Below are 24,484 nucleotides of genomic sequence, written 5' to 3' on the forward strand. Positions count from 1 at the left end.
TCAGCGTTACATTCTGTGATGCACAGAGATGCACATGAGCCTCGGCTTCTGTTAGCTGTACTACGCTTTAGGATCTTACTGAAATAACAGGGATGGATTCTCTTTTGTTCCCGGGAGGTATTCTTTTCAGCCAGTTTCTCCCCTGTCCTTCAGCAGAGAAACTGGGTGCCGTAGAGCCAAAGGCAGGGTACTGGGCAATGGAATGCCCTCGTTTAAATTTACTGGTGATAATATTGGAAGCAGTCAGGAAAAGCCATGGCTGGACAGGGCAGCTCTCCAAGGGCAATCTAGGCATAAAGCGATAAAATGCAGATGCTGCTTTGATAGTGAAGAGGTCTCCGAACTTTGAGCCAGGGGGGGGGGGGGGCAGCGAGCAGCAGAGGCTCCAGATGGGTGTGGGCAGGAGAAGCCAGGTCCTGGGTAACCCTAGAAGGAGGAGGCCGTGGCTGGGTGGGACACAGGGTGGAGCCTTCGGGGGAGGGAGGGCAGAGCCGTGCCCAGAGTGCAGTACAATAGGAGCCAGTGCTCTGCGAATTCAGCCTCTTGCTGCCATCCCTAGGGACCGCTTCAGTGCTGGGCTCCAGTCTTCCAGCTGGGAGCCCCCTCTCAGTCGCCCAGCAGCAGATCCCCCCACTCTTCTCTTCTTTCCAGGGGAAGCGGAGCCTCCATGGCAGCCTGCGAAAGCTTCAAGGCGAGCCCGCTGCCTTCTCCGAAGAGGTGCTCCTTGGACGGCCTGCGGACTGCCGGCGGCGTGGCCGTGTTCCTGACCGTGTGCGCCTGCATCATCGTGGTGTGCGTCACCGCGGGCAGGAGCCCCAGCCAAGGTACGGTATCCCACCCCGGCTCCCCGACTCCAATCCCCCGGTCCCCCAGCCACGTTATTCCCCAGCAGGGAAGCCTGCTGGGACAATCCCGGGGGGGTTTCAGCAATCTTAGAATTCAGCTGTAATGAGACGGCCTGCGCCCCTTGTCAGCAGCTTGCAGAAAGTTCACAAGTCTGTCAATGCTGAATCTAATCTCCGAAATAAAGGCAGGTCCAGTGATGCACCGGGGAGGACTGGGTCCGGCTCAGGAAAATATGGACTGAAACGCGAAAACCAAATGCACTTCTAACGCTTCTCCAAAATGCTTTCAGCTTATCCTTTATGGGTTGTTGTTTGTTTTGGGGTTTTTTTTCTTGTGAGGACAAAATGTGATCGTTAAATAAAGCATTTCAAATCTTTGCTGATTACTGTGCCCTTGGAGGGTGAATGCCCTGGCAGCCTCCCAGTAGAGCTTGTGGAGGAGCTAAGATCAAATTAGCACCCGGTGGTCAGCACAAAACCCTGGTGTACTGTCTCAGGTACTTCAAAGTGCAGTGGGACTGCCACGGTTTTAACCAGGAGCAGAGGGAACGGATTGTGGCCGCTTTCGCCCTGCTTTCCCTCTGCATGGGGCCTGGGCGCTGTGGTCTCTCTTCTGAACATGTTCCCGGCCACCTAACCGGTTGGATTTCTGAAGATATTGAAGCTCACTGTATTATTTATTTCTCTTTTTGAAAAATAAAATGCAGGCCGGCTGGAGGGGGATGTATGACTCTGGTGGCAAGTTACCCTCGGGCATAATATTTTGCACATCAGGGAACTGCAGAGTAGAGGAAGGCTGCGAGTACACCTCGGTTTGGGGGGAAATCCCCAGAAGATGAAGATTTAGGGGCAGTTTGCCTTGTCAAGCAGCTAATTAGTAAATCGTCTGGCATCAGCTCTCCGTTTGCAATTGGTTATTATTATTACTAACAGAACTTTCCGTGAGTTCGTTGCATTTCGTTAGATCCATTTTTGTACCTCATTTTCTAAGACAAGGCCAGAAAGGAGGGGGAGGGGCTTCCTCCTGAGAGGGACTTAAGTGTTGCTGCTGACTGGGACAGTTCTTTCCATGCAGGAGGCCTTTCCCTTTAATAAGTTTAATTATTTTTTGTCAAAGGTTAATAGGAGTCGCAGCCCTACTGCAGGAACAGTCTGAAGCTTTGGCTGCGCGCTCCGAGGCTTTACCTCTTGTCGTATAGATTACAGGAGGTAAAAGTCTAGAATTTTATCTCCCGGCTGGAAGACGACCCAAGGACAGCAGAGCAAAACATGGTTAGCAGCAGGCTCTAGGTGGTTATCAGAAAGGAGTAGGATAGAATATCTGTGTTTCCAGACAGCCCGTGTGATATTCTGATGCTGGTGATTAATGTTTTTTCAGATTGCACCATCGTTTCCATTCCTGTTGAAACCCATAGCAGCTTAGGCCTGCAGTATGTGCTCTTCCCAGGCAGGGCCAGCCCCGAGAGGTTACCCTCCTGGCCCTGGAGTCAGGGTTTGAAATTCGCATGCGGGCCAGCTGTGGCTAGTGAATAATTGCTGAAGTAGTGCAGTGCCCACTCCCACTTTTAGAAATGAATTGAATGTATCTTTAGGTATTAGTACTTATTACCCACATATCTTATTTACCCACATATCTTTAGGTATTTTACACCCCCTTTTCATTTCCGATTCCCAGTTGTACTCCCTTGTTTTATTGTAACTTTTCTCTTCTTCTAATTATTACCTCTTGTTAATTGTTAACGTTATTGTTAAGATCTCTGTTCTCTGTAAACCGAGTTGATTTGATTTGTATCAAGAAAGTCGGTATAAAAAAGCCATAAATAAATAAATGTACAAGCGGGATGACATGCCAGCTGTTTGCTGCAAAGCAGGTGTTAGAAGAAAAAAATACTTTTCCTATATGAAATGTCATGTACGAGGCTCTTCCTGTTACAGAGTTAAACAAGCTTTTACCCTGCAAAAATTCAGAGCCACATAAAACACCTTGATGCATGCGGCCTGTGCCACGTTGCTGTATTCATTGTATGGAGCAGACTCCCACCCAATTAACATGGCGCAGGCTCATACAATACTGAATTGCAAGGGTTCCTCAGTCCAGCACAGAAAGTCCTTAACGAAGAGCCAGCAGGAGTAAAGGTGGAGATTAAGGGATGTGCGAGAGATGTGGGCATTCGTTTAAAAACATAAAGAAACCAAACTGAATCAGGTGGAGTGTTGTCATGACAAAAATCTTTTATATTTTGCAAGGATACAACACACACACACACTCACTGTAACTGTAACGCTGCCAAAGCAGAGCAGATGGAAAATTCAGTGTGAGCTCTCTCTAGTGGATGCTGATGCAGAGACCTTTAAACTGAGGAACTGCAATGTGTGTGTGTGTGTGTGTGTGTGCTGTGTACTGACTAGAAAACTGAGACAAACTTCATTTTTTGCTTCTGTGAGTATCACTTTGGAATGGGAAAGTGTTCTGTTCTCACATAAACTGTGTCTTCATCTGTGGAGAAAAAAAGAGTACCACTACTAACAGGTATAGGCAGTGTGTGTGTGTGTGACGAGAGGTACACACACTAACATTACAGTAGTTGTAAAAAGACAAATGCCTTCCCATACACAGTGGGCACTGACCAGTGGAGAGCTCCTGACAATGCTGATACTATTTTGCCCCTTTACAGTACCTTGGGTTATTCATGCCATTGTTGCTGCTGCTGCTCTTTGCCCTTCTCACAATGCCTTGGAGTTTTGATGCCACTTTACTGTTTGTCATAGCTTGCACTCTACGCCTTGAGGGTTTTGATGCCACTCTGCTATACCCTGCACACTATACCTTAGAGGTTTTGATGTCATTGTGCTGTTTGCCATAACCTACACACTATGCCTTGGGTGTTCAGATGCCACGGTGCTGTTTGCCATATCCCATACTCTAAGTATTGGAGTGCCATTGTTGCTGTGCTTTGTTACTCTATAGCTGCCCATGCCACTATTGTTAGGGCCTTGTGGTGTTCATGCCACTATTCTCAGTGCCCTTTGCTCGTCTTTAGGTTCATTGGGGCCCTCATACCACTTTTATTGGTGCCTTTTGCCCTTCATTTGGAGCCTTGGGCTGTTTTTGCCACTGTGGATAGCTCCTTAATGCCTCTTATGCTGCTTTGGGGTTTTCGTGTCACTGTGCTGCTTTGACCCTCTGTTGGTGCCTTATGTTTTTACCTGCCACTTTTGTTTTCTTTCCCCCTCTCATGGTGCTTGGGGTGCTCGTGTCTCTCTTGGTGCTGCTTTGCACATCTTTTAGTGCACTGAAGTCTTCATTCCACTGCTGTTGGTGCCCTTCGATCATGGAGCCTTGGGGTGCTCTTGCCACTCTTGCTGTTGATTCACTCCTCTCAAGGTATTTTAGGTGTGGCTACCTCTGTTTGGGCTACTTGCCCTGTCATGATGCCTTAGGCTGTTCATGACACTTTTGATGCCACTTTGACACAGTCTTGTTATCTTGGAATGCTCTTCCCTCTTCAGATGATGTCTACCCTCAAGTTTCTTTAGAATTAATCAGAAAACTCCAATTTTGGAGCCCAAAATCAGATGCATTGCTTCTTCCATTGACTTTAATGGAAAATGAATGACATGAATAAATATATATTTTTTTCGTTTGAACCAAAACAAATTTTGGGGGTATATGAAATGAATGAGTGAACTAAAATTAACATTTTTTTTTTCTGCACACATCTCTAACCTCTGCCGCGAGCTTTCCAAACCAGTCCTGCTGATCCCACATCCAGTGCTGGTTTTTAGAATGTCCATAACAAATGTGCATGAGATATATTTTGCATACAATGGAGAACCATGCTAACTTTCTCTCACGCTATATTTTTCAATTTCAACTTCATGACCGGCTTTTTTTGAATGTCTCAAAGCAAGGTACAATCTAAAACACTCAATAATACATCCAAAAACAATAACAGCTGGTGTTCAAGAAATACAAATGCTTATCATGATCACTTAAACAAACATAAAAGACAACAAGATTAAAAACCCATTACACAGGCTACCTTGCTGAATGCATTGCGCTAGAACAACCTCCTATTCCCCCAAAGTCACATGGTTGGGTCACAGGACGGGTTGGGGAAGCCCCACTATGATATTGCTGTAAAAAGGGATAATAGAGAAGCTGGGCTTTGGGGTCAATAATCTGCCCTCATAGTCTCTCTATTTCTGTGTAGAGGCACAGATTTACCTAAACTTGTTTTGTACAGTGTCACAGCTATAAGAAAAATACAATGACAAAGACAGGGAAAGATTCAAGCCCGACTTCCTATCTACAGAAGTACTGTTTGCCATAAAGAAGGTATTATAGCCTGAGGGGGGCTCCCAAGATTCTGGATAACCTTTAAAAGTCCCATGTTATTTTCTCATTGTTTTTCAATACATGTAATAGTACTATATTATCAGTGTCTTCACTCCCATTAAATATAGTTCTATTTCTTATATTTTATTTGCACGTATTGTTTCTATATGTCAGTTCATCATAACAACTCAATATCAGGAAGGGGCAAAATATCAGTTCTTTGTGGCAGGAAACTTGCCAGGGAATCGCTTGGCTCTCTAGATAACTGGAATAAAAGGTGTGAGAGAGAATAAGACCATTGCAGAAAAACTAAATGGATTTTTTGCTTCAGTCTTTAATGTGGAGGATGTTGGAGACATCAATGTGGATCTTGAAGAGGTGCTGGAGAAAATTGTCAGACTGAATAGTAACAAATCACCAGGACCTGATGGTATTCACCCCAGGGTTCTAAAGGAATTCAGTTATGAAACTGCAGACATGCTACGGGTAACTTGTAATTTATCATTTCAATTTGCTTCTGTACCTGAGGACTGGAGGGTAGCCAATGTAATGCCAATTTTCAAAAAGGGCTCCAGGAAATTTGTAAAGGCATGTTTTTTTACACAGGTATTTGATGAGTAAGAAGTGTTTTATAAATTGTTGGCATCTAATTGTATTATTCTAGGATATCTCAATTATGTAGTCATTTTGGGGCCTTTAGATGGTATTTATGCTTAATATCATGTATTTTTTGTTTGTTTTGGGGTTTTTTTTAATGATATTTTGCCTCCTCCTTGTAAACTGTTTTGATTTATAGAAAAGCGGTCTATCAAATAAAAGTTATCATTACCATTACCCAAGTAGCTTCAGCACTGGGTAGAGTGGTAGATGCTATTGTTCAGGACCAAAGTATTAAAGATATGGATGGATTTAGCAAAGGAAGTTTTTGCCCTATTAATTTATTAGAATTATTTGAAGGTGTGACTAAGCATGTGGACAAAGATGAGCCCATCAACAGAGTGTTTTTGGATTTTCAGAAGGCGTATGATAAAGTCCCTCATGAGATACTCCTTAGGATACTAAAAAGTCATGGAATAAGAAACGGGGTCTTACTGTAGATTGGAAACTGGACAAAGAGTAGCAGTAAATGGTCAGTTTTCTAAATGGGAAGAGGTAAACAGTGGAGTGCCTCAGGGATCAGTACTGGGACTTGTGCTGTTTAACTTATTCATTATGATCTGGAAAAGGGAGCAGTGAGTGAGGTGATCAAATTTGCAAATAACACAAAAATATTCAGAGTAGTTAAAACACAAGCAGACTGTGAGGAACAGCAAAAGGACCTTGTGAGATTGGGGAACTGGACATCTAAATGGCACTTTTGGACAAGTGCAAGGTGATGCATAGTGTGAAAAATGATGCTAATTACAGGCACAGAATGAGGGATTCTGTATTAGGAGTCGCCACTTAGGAAAAGGAAATTAGCGTCATTGTGGACAGTACTTTGAAATCCTCAGCTCAGCGTGCAGCAGCGATCAAAAAAGCAAACAGAACATTAAGAATGGAGAGTAAAACTGAATACCAGAATGCCTCTGCACACATCTATGGTGAGACCGTGGTTTGAGAATTGCGGTCAGTTCTGCTTGCCCCACCTCAAATAAAGTCATTGTAAAACTAGAAAAAGTACAGAGAAGGGCAGCAACAATAATAAAAGTTGATGGAACAACTCTTTGAGGAAGAAAGATTAAACAGGTTAGGGCTCTTCAGCTTGGATGACTTAGAGGGGATATGACAGAGGTTAATGAAATGATGAGTTGGGTGGAAAAGATGAATAGGGTCTGATGCTAGATTATCTTGTGCAATCAAAGGCATTCTTACTCGATTATATCATCTAATATTAACTAAATAAGTTGTTTTTTGATACCATAGTTTACTGTTTTAATGTTTTTTGATACCATATTTTACTGTTTTAATGTATTGTTGAATTCAGATATTATTATACTGTTACATGTACACGCAACCGCGTATTTTTGTTCCATGTACACCGACGTGATATCATTGATGAGCGGCGGTATATAAAAATCAATAAATAAATAAATAAATAAATAAATTTACAAAGACTAGGGGACACTGCATGAAACGAATGGGTAGCAGATTTAAAACAAATTTGGAGTTCATATTTTTTTCACTCAAAATACAATTAAGCCGTGGAATTTGTTGCCAGGGGATGTGGTCAAGGCATCTATCGTAGCCGAGTTTAGAAAGGTTTGGACAGGTTCGTGGAAGAGTAGTCCATAAAGAATTATTAGCCAGGTAGACTTGGGGGGAAGGCACTGCTTATCCCTGGGAGTGGGCAACAAGAAAAGGATCTACTCTGCGGGATCTGCCAGGGGCTTCCTAGAGATCCGGATGAACCGCTGTCGGAGACAGGATCCTGGGCTTGGTGTGAACCGGGCCTGGCACTCTTTTGTTCCTATGAGTAAGTAAGACCTGCGTCTCTCACTATTCATAGTTTTTCCAGCATTCCTTCTTGTCTGTTTTGCTGTTTCAGGCTCCCAGCCAAAGCCTTCGTTTAGGACTGATGGGGACATGCTGGAGTACTTGATGAATCAGGGTCAAATCAACCGAAGTGATGGGTTACTGGTCACCTGGTACCATCGTGCCAACAAAAAGAGCGAGCTTGCAGAAGCCCTGCAGAGTAAGTACGAGCTCCCGTCTCCACCTTCAGCTCTTGGGGACTTTCGTAGGGGGGGTAGTCAGAGTTTGCCTGTTGTCTTCATTTTTATGGGAAAGGCCTATCCAGGCCTGGTGTTATCCCAGTGCATGCACGGGCTTGAAGATTCGCTCCTGGCACGGAGTGGGACACAACCAGGTCAGACTCAGCCCTTCCTGAGAAAAATGGAGCCAGCTGTTAACTTTGCAACAGGGTGGAGTATGGTATTTCTCCTCTTCTCTTCTAAAAGTTCCCAAAAGATAAGCAGGTTTGATACATTTTATTAAAAGGGGAGAAAAAAGCGAGAGAAAACAGGTTAAGGAAAGGAGCCAGGTCACCAGAAGGGTTGCGGAATAGAAGTGCACTAAATAAAACAATCAAATAAATAAATAAAATCCTTTCTATGCTCGGCTGGGGGCCACTGCCATGAGCCTTCCTTCAGAACTACCTGGGCAGTTTTCCCCTTATTTTATGCCCCTTTTCTAACTAACTCACATAACCCAGTCCTCAGCTGGGAGCCTTATACCTGAGTTCCTGCTGGAGTCCTGCAGAGCTGGGCCCTAAGTCAAGCCACGAGGTGACGCTGTTGCTCAATAACTGGGACTTCCTCTGCAGCATCCCAAGCCCTGGCTGACCAAGAAAGCGGAACATCTGAGCTGGGAATCGAGCCCCCGTGGCAAAGCGCAGCATTGCCACTGAGCCACCTGCAGGGCTGGCACGACGGGATGTGCAAACCGTGCATTTGCACAAGATGGCATCTTCTCTGGGGTGGCACCGCCACGGAGCTAGCAGCATTTCCTAGGTCCCACCGTTTGAAGAGAAGGAAGCCGAGCCAGCAGCTGGATCCGCAGGACTGGTGGGATTTCCCAGTCCCCAGCAGGAAGCCAGAAGCAGAGGGGTAAGAGAGGAGAGAGAGAAAGGTGAATCTGGAAATGGTGGGACGTGGTTCGATCTGGAGTTGGAGGCTGAGTGAGAGCCAGTGGGAACCTGCAGGGGGCAGTGGCAGATCAGAGCCTTCGGGGAGAGAACGAGGAGAGGGGGGTAGCCGAAGATGAGAGCGGCTTTTGGGAAGGGGAAGGGGTGATGTGGCAGCAGCAAATAAGGGCTTTGAGGAGGAAAAGGAAGGAGGAGTCGGCAACAGATGAAAAAAAAAAACATTAAACAACCAAAATAAAAAAAAGCACAGAAAGAAGGCCTTCAGCAACCCTGGCCAGGCTTCCCCAGGCCAAAATCCGGCCCGGGACTGAGACCTACCTGGACCCAGAGCTGGCCTGAGTTGCCTGGTTGCAGGGGCAGTCCTGGGTCGCTCTCTTTCCCTCCTTCTCTCAGACCGGGGCGCTCCAACCCTGGCTCCTGCTGACTCTCTTTCTGGATCCTGTAAATAGGGCAGGAGCAACGCTCCGACGCTCCCACCTGGTACAGGAAGCTTTAAAAATGCCGCTGTCCACCTGGGGAACGGTGCCAGGGTGGCATCACTCCGGTGCGGACGGCGCCATTTTTGCCGTCTGGCCGTACATTGGAAATGAATGCGCATCCCTGAAAGGCAGCGGCCTGGTCAAGACTCGGGCGGGAAGGGGAAAAGGTACCAATGGCTCGTGGGGGCCTGAGAGAGAAGCTGCTGCAGCCGCCGGCGCCGGGCCAGGATCCAGGACAGACGTCCTTAAGCAAAAGGAGAAAAGGAGTGTTCGAAGGAGGAGAAGGTGAGGAGAAGTGGTGGAGAAAAATTGTGAAAGGGGAGGGGAAGAGGTGATGGAGGAAGCATGTAAGAGGAGAGAGAGAAGTATTCGGTATTTATTCGTAAGATTCTCTCACCAAAGCAGTGGCCTCAAACCATTTCTTACAGGGGACTGCCGGACTCCTCGCTCCTTTTCCTTCACCCAGCAGACTGCATCATCCCACCTTCCTCCCCAGGGAGCACCGCTCTGTCTTTCCCTCCCCTCCTTTTGAAAATCTACCCCCATATGTACTGAGGATTCTTTTCCCCCGTAGACATAAACTGAGCGAAATCCTTTAGTACACGGAAGTGCTTGAGCAATGAGCTGCGTGGGGAAGGGGGCATGAAGCCGAGCGCGAGGATAAACAGAACCTGTGACTTTTGGGCAGCTGCTTTTCGGGGCAAAGGTGGACAAGGCAACTAAGGTTCCAAATTTAGGGGTGGATTTATCAAAATGCGGTAAGTACCGCATGCGATAGCAAAAGGGGTGTGTTTTATTGCTAATTACCTGTGCGAAGAGGTAAGTTACTGCACAGAGGGCAGTCTCTGCCGCTCCGCGCAGGTTACCCCCATGTTTCTGTTAAGGATAGTAACTGCCGCTCCGTGCAGGTTACCCCCATGTTTCTGTTAAGGGCAGTCTCTGCCGCTCTGTGCATGTAATCCTCATGCACCCCTTTTTTCATTTCCAACCCCTAGCCTCTAGGGGTCCACATTGTTTATCCCATGCCCTTTTGAAGTCATTTACTGTTTTCGTCCTCACCACCTCTTCTGGGAGGGCATTCCAGGCATCCACCACCCTCTCCGTGAAGAAATATTTCCTGATGCTGCTTCTGAGTCTTCTCTTCCTGGAGTTTCATTTCGTGTCCCCCTAGTTCTGATGTTTCCATTCCAGCAGAAAAGGTTTGACGTTTGTGCATCGTTGGTACCTTTCAGGTATCTGAAGGTCAGTTACCAGTTTAATGCAGAAACGGGGAGGTTTAGGTGCCACGTCCCATGCCAAACGAGCTCATTAGTTGTTCCGTGAAGAACCCTGAGATCCCGTGCCTTTCAGTCATTGTCACTGCTCTAATGTACATTAGAGCTTAGGACATCAAATAGGCTTAATCGCCAGACACGGTAACGCCTGCGTGCTTGTATTTCATCTCCTAGTGCTTTTCAAGAGGCACTTTCTCACCACAAGGGTAAGAATATCCTCACAATGAGGTTAATCTAATTCTTTCCACCTGCTGAAACCAAATCTGCTTGTGTTAGCTGGGATATGAAAAAGCTCCTGCCTAACGTGAGACTTGGCGACCTCTGTACCTGACTCTGGCTGACAGTTCTTAGAAACCCTGGGCTCAGTAAGAGGGTCTCGGAGAGTCCTGATTAATCCTCTCTCTAGTTTTCCCTAGAGTTGGATGCAAACGCATAACGAGGGAGAGCCTTACGTTACTTCTGCCTGTGCTTAGCACACAGAAGGAAACCTCCAGGTGAGAGAGAGCAGCCCGACCTGCCTTTCCTGAGCACGGGGCGGGGAAGGATGAGAGAGCAAGGTCACAAGGGCAAGCGTCGCGGCGGCATCCGCGCGCCACTTGACCGTGCCAGCCCAGACCAGAACCGCGCGCGAGTCCGGAATCAAATTAGGTTCCCAGTCTGAAATTAAACGGTAATCCTAAACTCTAAGGCCAATATCGTGACTTGCAGGGCAGTTCAGGGTCCGTGCAGTAACGGACGAGCGGGCCAAGATGCCAAAAGGATATCGCCCCGGTCACTAAGATGGCGATGCTTAACACGATCCAGCCGACTAACGGGGGCATTTATCATTTTGTGTTAAACAGCGCTCTAAATGACAGAATATCTTCAGTGATGTCAACTTTGCTGTTCGTACCTCTGACTGTGTATGTAAAACTGCCCCCCCCAAACCTACCCCCCCCCCCCCGAGTTAAAATTGCCCCCTCTTACAGTGGTATAAATAGCAAAGTACGGTAACATGTTGCTCTCTACAGAGTCTCTTTCTCTATCTCTCACTCTCTCTCTCTCTTCCCTCCCTCCCCCCCCCCGCCCCGGTCTGAATGCATCTTTTAGGTCCCTAACGTGCCTGCACCCCCTTTTTTATTTTCGCTAGATTTATAGCTTTTTGATAAATCTAGGCCTAAGACGGGAGTCAGGCAGCAAGATCCTTGAATACTGTGTACAACTCTGGTCGCCGCATCTCAAAAAAGATATAATTGCGATGGAGAAGGTACAGAGAAGGGCAACCAAAATGATAAGGGGAATGGAACAGCTCCCCTATGAGGAAAGACTAAAGAGGTTAGGACTTTTCAGCTTGGAGAAGAGACGGCTGAGGGGGGATATGAGAGATGTTTAAAATCATAAGAGGTCTAGAACGGGTAGATGTGAATCGGTTATTTACTCTTTCGGATAGTAGAAAGACTAGGGGGCACTCCATGAAGTTAGCATGGGGCACATTTAAAACTAATCGGAGAAAGTTCTTTTTTACTCAACGCACAATTAAACTCTGGAATTTGTTGCCAGAGGATGTGGTTAGTGCAGTTAGTATAGTTGTGTTTAAAAAAGGATTGGATAAGTTCTTGGAGGAGAAGTCCATTACCTGCTATTAAGTTCACTTAGAGAATAGCCACTGCCATTAGCAATGGTAACATGGAATAGACTTGGTTTTTGGGTACTTGCCAGGTTCTTATGGCCTGGATTGGCCACTGTTGGAGACAGGATGCTGGGCTTGATGGACCCTTGGTCTGACCCAGTATGGCATGTTCTTATGTTCTTATGTTTTTAGGATTAAAAAAAATGTGTTGCTGTTACATTTAGCTGCTCAGAAAAGTGGCTGTTTCTAGAGGTGTGGTTAGGTCAGGTAGAAATGAGGGGAGAGGGCTTAGCCAGCCAGTCAGTACCGAAATGTCCTCACTGGCCGGATAAGCCTGGAACCTCTGTCTCTCTGGTAATAATCAGCCTGAGGAAGGCCTGAGGAGTTCATAAAATGTTTCTGTTTCTGTTTCGGGAAGGAAGTTTGAAAAGAAAACACAAGACCAATATTTTAAACAAAAATGCTGATAATTAGGGAACAGCAACCAGCAATTCAAGGAGATAAGGAACCTTTTTCTTATAACTACTGAGATAAGTCTGAGGGCGAGAAATCTGGAGAGATCAGGAACCTGTGCTCGATCAGAGGGGTCTCTGTCCCATTGAGTGGATGAGAGTCTCTGCGTCACCTTCACTTTTGCCTCTTTCATGAAGGCCCTGGACACCAGGGTGGGAGCGGTCACTGGGATGTGATGACCGGGCATTGCATAGCCGCTCTGTGCAGGGGGACACCGAGTCGGGGACACTTTTGGGGAGGAATGTGGCTTTTCCATACCTTTACGGTCTCTTTATATGACATGGGTGGACCAAAAAAAAAATGCCCTCAGTCCAGAAACTCAAATATTTGGCGGGGTTTATAAAAGATTTTCTCTTATTGCGTATCCAAGCCTTAAATTTGATAAATAAAGGAGCACTGAGAGTGATTCACCAGAATCTGATGCTTCTGAAGGATAAGGGTAGTAGGAAAAATGAGAGAGAGTTATGTAGCCTTAATGAAAAGCAAAGCAAATACAATTGTCTTCAGTTTCTGAAATATCTGTAGGTGTCACAAAGGCAGACTTCCTAAGCAGGGTTTGAAGAAGTTGATATTTAGGTGAGAACGAGAACCCTCGCTCCCCCAGCCACCCTGTTTATATGGCATAAAATAGATCAGAACAATTTAGTAAGAAATGACATACAGCGAGAACATCTGAAATGCCAGCTGTCCATGCTCTCTGCAGGATGCACAGCTGGCTGGGCAGCTGTTGGCCAATCTGTTAGCTGGCTTTCTTGGATTTTTCCTGGCTCACTGGAGCTTAGGGCGTGCCTGGCAGGAGGAACCACCTAATCCCTGCCTCTTGCAGCCTCATGTCCCCGGTTCTGCTGAGTCGCGAGTGCAGGAGGGTATCTCCTCCCAGTCCATCGTGGCAGATAGCCCCTCCACAAACAGAGGAACAAGGGAGTCCGCGAATGGGAACCGTGCAGAAAGCAACATTGCGTGAGCCGTTATTATAGTAAGGCAAATATATTTGCTGCAGCAGCTAAGGTTTTCTTTCTCATTGTCTGCTCCGTGAATGTACTCAGTTAAGCATAAAATCCTAACAGAGCAGGCACATGGTGTGCACCTAGTCGAAGCAACGGGATTAAGCGGCATGAAGCAGCAGCTGAGAACCAGAGAATCCAGGGTTCAAGTCTCACGGAACATCTGTGCCACCTTGAGAAAGTCAATTCCGCATTCCATTGGCTCAGCTACAAATATAGGGGGCTCAGTCACAAAGCCACCCTAATGAAGGGGTAAAGCGAGCTATGTGACATAGCTTGTGTTATTATGCTGCTGGCACGCCACGTATTACATTGAGCTGATATGCATGCTGGTTGGCTCACTACTAGCCTAAACTATGCCACTGGGCCCCCACTACAGCACCAGGGTAAAACTGCAGTTTATAAAGGGGGCTGGTCTCGGGCTAGATTTTTTATGTGGAGGGAAGGTGTTGAGGGGTTGGGACAGGGTGAACTCTAGGGGTGGTGCAGGGGTGAGGCTGGGGGGGGGGGGGGGTGTCTATGGAGACACCCAGGGTTTTTTGTCACTTTGATGGGGGGGGGGGGGGGGGGGAGGCTTACTTGGGGTCTCGTGGCTCGCCAGAATACTGCAGGAGGCACAAAACAGCAGGGCCCAGGACCAATTACTGCCACTTTGTGACTCCCATGGTACTGCAGCTTAGTGAATGAGCCCCTTAGGTTGTACTACTACTTATCACTTCTATAGCGCTGCAGTGCTGTCGCCCCCCTGAGGACAGGGAAGATATCTGCCGTACCTGAGTGTAACTCACCTTTCGCTACCAATGAAAAGGCCTGAGCTAAACCTAAAAATAAATAAATGAACTGCTCGAGCCAAGGCTGAAAGTGGGACTCCTGCTCTCAGAACTGAAGAATGCTGACTGTCCGGCCGCACAAAAGTATTCCCTGAGGTTTAGAGGCAAGCAGGCTATGAGCCGCTCTGCTGAAGGAGGGAGAGCTCCCCAAGGCCACAGGGAGCATCAGCGTCTACTGGTACCGGCCAGCTTTCTGTTTCTCAGAGCAAGGAATGTTCACTGAAGTGGGGGTCCCCCAAATTCTGTCATCAAGGGTTGCAACCCGGTCCGTTTTTCAGGATTTCCAAGGTGAATATGCATGAGTGATTTACATGCTCTTCCTCCATTGTATGCAGATAGATCTCATGCATATTCATTGTGGAAATCATGAAACCATGACTGGGGACCGTCCCTTCAGTACCAGAACTGCGGACTGCTGGTACACCGACGACATTGTTCTGTTGCACGTTAGTACAAAATGGAAGCTGCCAGCAGCTCAGCTCTCTCTGTCCACAGTGTCTCCCCTTTCAGTTAACTTTAAGCTGCCCTGATATTTGAGGGCAGGAGGCTCCCTTGTGGAAACTGTATGTTGTGTTCTGTGATCTCTCCCTGTACATGTAGGTACTGCCATGGTCCTAGAGGCGGATGTTACTGTCGAGGGGCTGTACACCCCCAATGAGACTCAAACCCCTATCATGGCTCATTTCCCCGATGTGTACAGTGACAACAAGTTCCAGGAATGGCTGGATGCTGTCCTCATGTCTACCAAAGGTAATCCGTATTCATCCAGAAAAGCAGCTGTTGATTTTAGGACTATTTCACGGGGGGGAGGGGGGGAAATCCTAGTGCTTGTCATTTTATTGCTCAAAGTTGATTTGGGATGGGGTCATTTTTTCAGTGGTATCATGTACCTCGATAAAAAAAAATATATATATCTTTTCTTTTATGTAACAAAAGTTTCTTTCGCTCTTGCCTTGAATTCCTGTTCTGTTCCTGGATCCTTCTTGGATCCAATACTTGCTTTTTAACTGAGCCCATGTCGGGGCATCATATAATGACCAGGAAGTAAACCTCACTGGGAAGGAGGAAGTGACATCACAATGCTACAAAATAGAGGGGTGCAGAGACTGCAGGCCCAAACTGGTCTTTCTTTTCATTTCGTTGTGGAAGGTTTTCAACCAAATTTAATTTCATTGTGGATCTCTTTTTGTTTTCTTTATCATTTATGTGTCGGTAAATAGCACGCACTGTTTGCTATAATTAATACAATGAAAGAAACATTTGAATGTATGTGTGCATTCATTATATGTTGTGTTTTGGTGGCCAAGAATGTATGCTCTTTGTAAAAAAAAAAAAAAAAAGTGTTTTTTGAATTTCTTTTGTTTTATATTAATGACAAATAAAAAGTTTCCTTGATTTATTTAAAAATGCAAATAGTATAGCTTTATTTTGTTGGATGTTTTGAAACCATTGTGTTCATATCCAGGATTTCACAGAATGTCCTTTCTCCCTATCACCAGGCGTCAAGTTGGATTTCAAAACCATTAAGGCAGTTGGCCCTTCACTGGATATCTTAGTGAAGAAATCTTCGCAGATCAGCAGGCCGGTGTGGATTAATGCAGATATCTTGAATGGTCCCAACATCAATATTAACATTGCAGTCAATGCTACCCAGTTAGTACTTTTGCTTTTGTTTTCAATTGCTCCCATAGTGCTGCAGTTATTTTGCCCTGGCTCTCAGTGATTGGCTGACAGGATTAATTAGTAGTGTGCAAAGAGAATATCCAGAAATACTTCCTTAACTGCATTTTCTGCCCCAAATTAAGGAGGGAAAAGTCTAAAGCAGAGGTCCCCCAAACTCGGTGTGTGCGAGAAAGAGAAACAGAGATGGTGAAGGGGACAGGAGGGTGACAGAACCAGAGGTGGTGAATTAGAGGAGGTGGAGTGGTAAGGGAGAACCAGAGCTAGTGATTGGCAAGAGGAAGGATTTGAGAGAGAAAGAGAGGGGTGAAGGGGGTGGATATTTGAGAGCCAGAAGGGGAGGTGAGGGAGGGGGTGTGATAGAAAGGCAGAGTATAGATGAATGTCTCTGATGTGACATCTGAAGAAGAGACTTCCGTAGGGGTAACCTGCACGGAGCGGCAGTTACTACCCTTAACAGAAACATGGGGGTAACCTGCACGGAGCGGCAGTTACTACCCTTAACAGAAACATGGGGGTAACCTGCACGGAGCGGCAGTTACTACCCTTCAGAGAAACATGGGGGTAACTTGCACGGTGCGGAAGTTACTACCCTTAAGAGAAACATGGGGGTAACCTGCACGGAGCGGCAGTTACTATCCTTAACAGAAACATGGGGGTAACCTGCACGGAGCGGCAGTTACTACCCTTCAGAGAAACATGGGGGTAACGTGTACGGAGCAGCAGTTACTACCCTTAACAGAACACATGGGGTAACCTGCACAGAGCGGCAGTTACTACCCTTCAGAAAAACATGGGGGTAACCTGCACGGAGCGGCAGTTACTATCCTTAACAGAAACATGGGGGTTACCTGCACAGAGCGGCAGTTACTACCCTTCAGAGAAACATGGGGGTAACTTGCATGGAGCGGCAGTTACTACCCTCAAGAGAAACATGGGGGTAACCTGCACGGAGCGGCAGTTACTACCCTTAAGAGAAACATGGGGGTAACCTGCACGGAGCGGCAGTTACTACCCTTAAGAGAAACATGGGGGTAACCTGCACGGAGCGGCAGATACTAGCTTGGGGAGCTTGCTGGGCAGACTAGATGGACCATTTTGTTCTTTTTCTGCCCTCATTACTATGTTACTATGTATTAAAAGCTCATGTATAATATTTGCTGATCTAATAAAAGGTTTTGGAATCTGCCAGGAATCCTATGATTGGAATGCAGTTTTCAGTGTTAAATTATTGCATGTTCTATATACAATAAACTTTTTTGCTATATGGGGAAAGGTAGTGGAAGGTTAAATAATTTTGTGAAAGGGAGTGCCTCACCAAGTGCAACAGAGCTGGTGAGTGCCCCTGGACAAGGAACTAGCGGCACATCTTACAATGTGGTCGGTGCTGATTTTCAAACCAGTCCCCACAAAACCAGCAGGATCTCAGGAATACTAATGTCCTGTATTTTTACAGCATTGTTCTTCTCTAGGGGTAGAGAGGGGGAAGGAGGGATGATTGTGATTGTTGAATTTAATGATCAAAATCATGGGGAAAGACCACATGGACCGAAGTCATGGGTTTCTGATCCTGTTTTGGAGGCACACGTAATCAGCCTGGTTTTCACGCTATCTGTAGGAAGAGATTTGTATAGATTGGGGACCTAGTGTACATTCATTGTGCTTATCCAGAAATGCCTCCAGGACCAGGCTGAGAAACCCTGGTCTAAGCCAATGGACAGACATTATACACAGTCACTCAGACACAGAAAGATGGAATGTGGGGGAGACAGTGACGTCACGAGCTTGAATGGCGGCTTGACCACGGAGCTCCGGCGAGCCCAGAGCAAACTTACAGCTTAATCGGCACCCATCCTCCACCCAGCCGAGCTCACTCTGCTTTAAAACACCGCTGATCTCCCTAACTAATATGACTTCCAAAAAAAAGGTGCCGATTTACGGCAATTCTCCTATACTAAGGGAGAAGGAGGTCCGGGGGCCTCCATTGTGGGGGACACTGAAGCGTCGATGGATCTTGCCAGTGACCCCGGTGGCGACACATCAGACGAACAGCAACATTCAGACTCCCTAATGCCCACGAGAACCGAATTCCGGCAATGGTTCCAAGATCTGCGCCAGGACATGAAAAATAATAAACGAGAAATGTTAGAAAAAATGGCGGAGATACGGGAGGAAATGGCGGACATCGGCCGGAGAGTTGATGATTGCGATGTGCGGCTAGAGGGGCAAGCAATTAAAATTGACAAGCTTCAACACCAGGGAGTGTCTTTGCAACAAACAACAGTGGAACTCTCAGCTAAGCTTGAAGACCTCGAAAATCGGAACCGAAGGTGTAACCTTCGATTTCGAGGTATCCCAGAGACAGAGCAGTACGGCGATTGCGCGTCAGTAGTTAGTTCTCTGTGCAGATTTTTTCTGACCCAGGATCAGACTGGAGAACAAACGGATCACTCTGCAGTAGTGGACATTGAGCGAGCGCACCGCACACTGGGACCCAGAGCAGGCAATCAGCCGAGGGATATCATCGCCTGCTTCCTTCGGTTCCCGCTCAAGGAGAGAGTGCTTGCAGCGGCGCGCAAGCAAAAATCATGGGAGTGGGAATCTCATCAAATTTCAGTTTTTGCTGATTTATCCCCCCTCACCTTGAAGCGGCGCCAGGAATATCAGCCGGTGACAACAGTGATGCGGCAGGAAAACATGCGATACCGGTGGCTGTTTCCCGTGGGTCTTGCTGTTACCATCAAAGGAATAACAACGAAAGCCCACTCCGTGGTAGATGCGGCGGCCATCTTGTCTTCAGCCGGGTTCCCTGTCAAATTATCTGCGCCATTACAACAGCGGGAGGAACCGGAGCGCCCTCGATGGCAGCGGGTGGAGAATGGAGGACGGAGGCTGAGACGGAACAATAGCGGATTCACGCGACCAGAGGGAGACTGAACGATGGCATCCTGATATTGCCGAACATTTCATAATGTCAGAGGTTACTAAGCAGGGCGGAGGACTGAGGCCTGGTAGTTATGACCAATTTGTTTCTAGCTATGTTCAGTCGGGTTTTGTGTTTATTCCTGTTACAGTTGGAAGGCCTGTTAGATTATCCTTGCTCTTAATGGCTTTTGGAGGGAGGGTATTTGGAGGAGGGGTTGCTGGTTATTGTCCGAGTTGAGGGCATCGCTGGAGTAGAGGTTTACTGCCATTATGACTTCACTAATCTCACACCTCTCCTGTTGGGCCTCATTGAGTTGGCTCATGCAGGAGGGACTAAGAATGGGGAGGGGAAGGGGGGGGGGTAGGGGTAGTGTGAAACAATACGAGATGGTCAGGCTGGGTATGTTTTTCTGTGTTCATCGGACTTTTTTGTGCCTCTCACATATTTCCAGGTACATATTATTGATAGGGCCAGAGCGGCGGTGGCACTCTCTGATGGCTGCATTTAGACCAAATAGCTCCGAGAGGGGTCCGGCAGATGAAGTACTCCGTACTATGTTAAGATGGCGTTAAGGCTTTTCTCCCTTAATGTTAAGGGAATGCAAACCCCTCGCAAACGGCACTTACTTAGACAGGACATTCTAGCTCAGGGGGCACTGGTGATTTGCTTACAGGAAACGCACTTAAAAAAGCGTTACGAACATCTCCTCAACTGGCCACAGTTTTCCCATAAATATTTCTCAGCTGCCAATAAGGCAGGCAAATATACTGGCGTTTGCACATTATTTCGACAAGGATATGATTTTATAGTGCGTAGGCATAGCGGAGATGACCAGGGCAGATATCTCCTCGTTTGCTTTGAGTATCAGGGCACCATCTTCACCCTGCTGAACATATATACTCCCAATACTGAGCAGAAGAGCTTCTATCAGCGGGTGGATGAGTTGTTGGATAGGGAGGGGGAGGGTGTGATCATTATTGTGGGTGATTACAACTTGACATTGGATCCCGGATTGGACAACTCAGGGGGCGGCCATGAGGGTACAAAAATCCATAGGAAAGGGTTGAAATCTCTCATGTCTAAATGGAATCTCGTAGATGGTTGGAGGCAGGTGAATCCCCTGACTAGAAATTACACATTTTTCTCACCTCCTCACCAAACATATTCCCGTATAGATTATTTTTTACTGGACAAGTCAATCATGAATAGAGTGGGTGCTTTGGAGATCCACCCAATCACGTGGTCGGATCATGCACCCATCACGGCTGAAATTAAGCTGGCCCCCGATGATACAGGGTTTAAATCCTGGAAACTGAATGATTCCTTGTTGAGTGATGAGACTTTTCGTACCCAAATACAAGAGGCTATTACGGAGTACTTCGGGACCAATGAGGGGGCGCCTGCCCTCCTATGGGACTGCTTAAAGGCGGTGTTGAGGGGTAGATTCATCTCTAGAGGTACATACGTTAAGAAATCCCAACTCCAGGAGAAACAAAGAATACTGGGGGAGATAGCACATTTAGCACATGAGCATAAGAGAACACTCTCTCCACGTATTTATAGGCAACTACAGCAACTGAGGGACACTTTGCGGGCCTTAACGGAAGCCGATTTGGCAGCCCGCTTGTTTTTGATGAAGGTAGAAAAGTATGAGTGGGGCAATCGTTCGGGGAAGCTCTTGGCCCGGTTTCTCAAGCATAAGCAAACACAAAATCAAATTCTAGCCATTAGAAACCTAGCCGGGGAGATTTTAGTGTCCCCTCCGGAGATACGTAACAGGTTCCAGGAATTTATGGGACTTTGTATGCGGCCTCTTCTAGTGCCACCCCGGACCAGATTCGGGAGTACCTGGCTCCTCTCCCGCTCCCATCGTTAGCGGAGGCAGAGAGAGCAGCTTTGGATAAAGAAATAACTCTCATTGAAATTAAACAGGCTATAGGAGACCTCAAGGCTAACAAAGCACCTGGTCTCGATGGCTTCACTCCCCAGTTCTACAAAACATTCTCCACCTCATTGCTGGAGCCTCTGCGAGCGTTGTTTAATTCACTGAGGGATGGTGGACAGCTCTGGCCTGGTTCCAATGTGGCGGGGATTACAATCCTGGGGAAACCAGGGAGAGATCTATCTCATTGCGGGTCCTATAGACCCATTTCCCTCCTTAATGTTGACCTCAAATTACTAGCTAAAATCCTGGCGAACAGAATGAATAGCGTCATGAATCGGCTTGTCCACACCGACCAGGCAGGCTTTATTCCGGGACGGATGGCCGCCGACAACATTCGCAAAATTACTGATCTGATGTGGTGGGCACGCAAGGAACAAACACCCCTGGTTTTGCTCTCGGTGGACGCGGAAAAGGCTTTTGACATGGTGCATTGGCCTTTCCTGTTCTCCACTCTAAGGGCCATGAACTTTGGGGACAACTTCTTAAACTGGCTCCAGCAACTATATCATCAGCCAACCGCGAGAGTAAAAGTCAATGGGGTATACTCGGAGGCATTTCATATTCAAAGAGGGACTAGACAGGGTTGTCCCCTCTCCCCGTTGCTGTTTGCCTTGTTCTTGGAACCTATGGCCACTCGGGTGCGAGGCAATCGCTCGATTCATGGTATAGAATTAGCGGGTAATGCTTACAAGATGTCTCTGTTCGCCGACGACATCCTGTTCACCTTGTCTGATCCCCATATATCTCTGCAAGGGGCTCTTGGGGAACTTAGCGATTTTGGAGCGGTATCCGGTTTCAAGTTAAACATTGAAAAATCTGAACTGCTCAATGTCACATTGTCTGCCACTGAACTTGAGACCTTACAAGCTCAGTTCCGTTTCCGATGGGCTCCCAACAAAATCAAATATCTAGGAGTTTACATTAGCAAGGATCCAGACGACCTTTTTAAGCTCAATTACACGCCCCTTATACACCAAATCTTCAACGATTTGGATAGATGGTCCGGACTCTATATATCCTGGTTCGGCCATATAGCGTCCGTAAAAATGAATCTCCTGCCCCGATTGGGCTACTTATTTCAGGCCTTGCCTATCCTTCTGCCCAGGGCAGTGCTCACTCGCTGGCAGAGACGGATCTTTTCCTACATTTGGAAGAGGCGTCCGCCTAGGGTCTCTAGAGGGGTTATGTATCGCCCTAAGGAAAGGGGAGGATTGAGTGTCCCTCACTTACAGTGGTACTATATTGCGGCCCAAATTAGGGCTATCTTTGATTGGAATCGCAAGGGGGAACAGAAACAGTGGGTGCACATTGAGCAGGCCCTGTACGGTGGGACCCCCCTCAGTTCGGTAATCTGGCAGCCTAGGAACACACTTCTTCCCTGGGGAACATTGGCGCCCTCGACACAGACCACTCTTCAGGTGTGGTCACAGTGGGGTAGACAGTTGACGGGTGACCGGCGATATTATTACAGCTCTGGCCTCCAGACAAACCGTTTATTCCCAGCCGGTACAGCCCATGGCTCTTTCCAGCGGTGGCAGGGGAAGGGAGTTATGTATTTCGGGCAATTATGGGATGTGGATAGCTTCGTCTCGTTCCCCACATTACAAGCTAAATATGACCTAACGGGGCTGGACGTCTACCCCTATTTACAAATCCGTCACTTCTTTATGACCGAATCGGTGGGGCGGGAACTGGCCCTGGGCAGAACACAATTGGAGGCCTGGTGCGATCAGGCTGACACCTTGCGGAAAGCTATATCCCAGGTTTATAATTATTTGAATAAGGATCCACAGCAAAAACCAGCTTTTATGAGGACCTGGGAGAGGGACCTGGGCCGAACCTTTGCGGACGACACCTGGGATCAGATCTTTCTTTTTACCAAGCGGGGACTTCCCTATTCGCAATTGGCTGAGAATAGATATAAGATTCTACTGCGTTGGTACTGTACGCCGGCTAAAATTCGCAGATTTAACCCCCAATATAGTGACCGATGCTGGAAGGGGTGTGGCATGGAGGGTACGTTTTTACATATGTGGTGGTCATGCTCTTACTTACAGCTCTTTTGGACAGGGGTCTCCCAGCTAATCAGGAATATTATGGGAATAGAGATCACCCTTACTCCTGAACAAACCCTGTTAAACCTGCCTTACGATGTGACAGCGGCTCAGGGGAAGCTGATCCTGTTTATCTTAGCTGCCGCCAAATGTGAGGCGGCTCTGGAGTGGAGGACAGCAGGTCCTATTTCTATGGGACGGGTCTCTGCTAGACTACATAAATTATTTCTACTGCATGAAAAGATGAGACGACAAGGTCCCAGGGACGGGAAGCAACGCCAGGATTTGTGGCGCCCCTATAGGACGTGGCATCAGACACAGATGGGGGTTGAGCCAGAGCAGTAATACACTAGTCCCCTGGTCCATATCTCTAGGTGAAGAGTCATTGAATTCGGTGCTTATTCAGACTGACTATCAGGGTTACGTATCATCTTGTTTTTATTATGTTTTGATCACACTTGGGGGGGGGGGGGGGGGGGGGGGAGGACGGTTCTATAATCTAATGATGTACTTATGACTACTCTTTATGTTCCATTGTGTTGCAGCTCTGTTGCCTTTGTATGTTATTGTTCATTGCAGCTCTGTACAATGTTGCTATTATGTGCATCAAATAAAAATTTTCAATACAAAAAAAAAAGAAAGATGGAATGTGAATGTAAATGCCTTTGCTTTTGACCTGCTGTTTATTGCCATCCTCAAACACAGCTGCCACAGTTTCAGGATTTCGGTGGTGGGGGAAGGGGGGGTGCAGACTTAAGATTTTGATGCCTGTAGGCAGGACCAAAGGGCGAGGGTAGGGGGTCTCCCTATTGGAGATTGGACAGCGGGAAGGTTCACTCCTGGAGATCTGAAAGCAAAGGAAGTGGGTGCTGGACGAGAGTGGCACCTGTGCCCAGCCCTAAAGTAAGTGGGAAGAGGCTGAGCCTGGGATAAACAGCAATTACTTTTCTTATTTGAACATAATTTTGTTGGTGGTAAAGCGAGAAGCTCAGCCATTAACCTCGGGACTGCCACCTCACCCGGACTCCTTTGGCACCATAATGGGGCTGACTCGTCTAGACTTAACAATTGTTGCATTCATTACTGCAGAGAAACGTGACTTTATTTGTCTATTTTTCCACTAAGGTTTCTGGACTTAGTCCAAAGGAAGTTTCCGAACGTCACTATTTCTCCAGGATGGGTGACCCTCTACTTACCTTTCTTGTCAAACAAAACCTACACCTGGCCAATGATCTGGAAAATGTACACCCTGGTGAGGGACCTGCCCCAGCGCATCACCTTCCCTGTCAGGGCTGTCATGATTAAATCTGCTTGGCAGTACTTCAGCTGGCTTCTGCAACAGTCCGACAGGTAAGAGGGGC

General features: G+C 47.0%; 1 protein-coding gene across 1 annotated transcript in view; it reads left to right on the plus strand.

Moving 5' to 3' along the window:
- The first annotated feature begins 510 nt into the window (after positions 1 to 510).
- The window catches only part of FAM151A (family with sequence similarity 151 member A), a 37,410-nt gene continuing 13,436 nt past the window's right edge, over positions 511 to 24,484 (plus strand). Inside the window, exons 1-5 of the mRNA XM_029618859.1 lie at positions 511 to 824; positions 7,712 to 7,858; positions 15,119 to 15,268; positions 16,018 to 16,171; positions 24,249 to 24,473. Coding sequence (XP_029474719.1) covers positions 668 to 824; positions 7,712 to 7,858; positions 15,119 to 15,268; positions 16,018 to 16,171; positions 24,249 to 24,473 — 833 coding nt within the window. The 5' untranslated portion in view covers positions 511 to 667. The remainder of the gene's footprint in view (positions 825 to 7,711; positions 7,859 to 15,118; positions 15,269 to 16,017; positions 16,172 to 24,248; positions 24,474 to 24,484) is intronic.

The sequence above is a fragment of the Rhinatrema bivittatum genome, chromosome 10, assembly GCF_901001135.1.
Source record: "Rhinatrema bivittatum chromosome 10, aRhiBiv1.1, whole genome shotgun sequence".
Lineage (NCBI taxonomy): Eukaryota > Metazoa > Chordata > Amphibia > Gymnophiona > Rhinatrematidae > Rhinatrema > Rhinatrema bivittatum.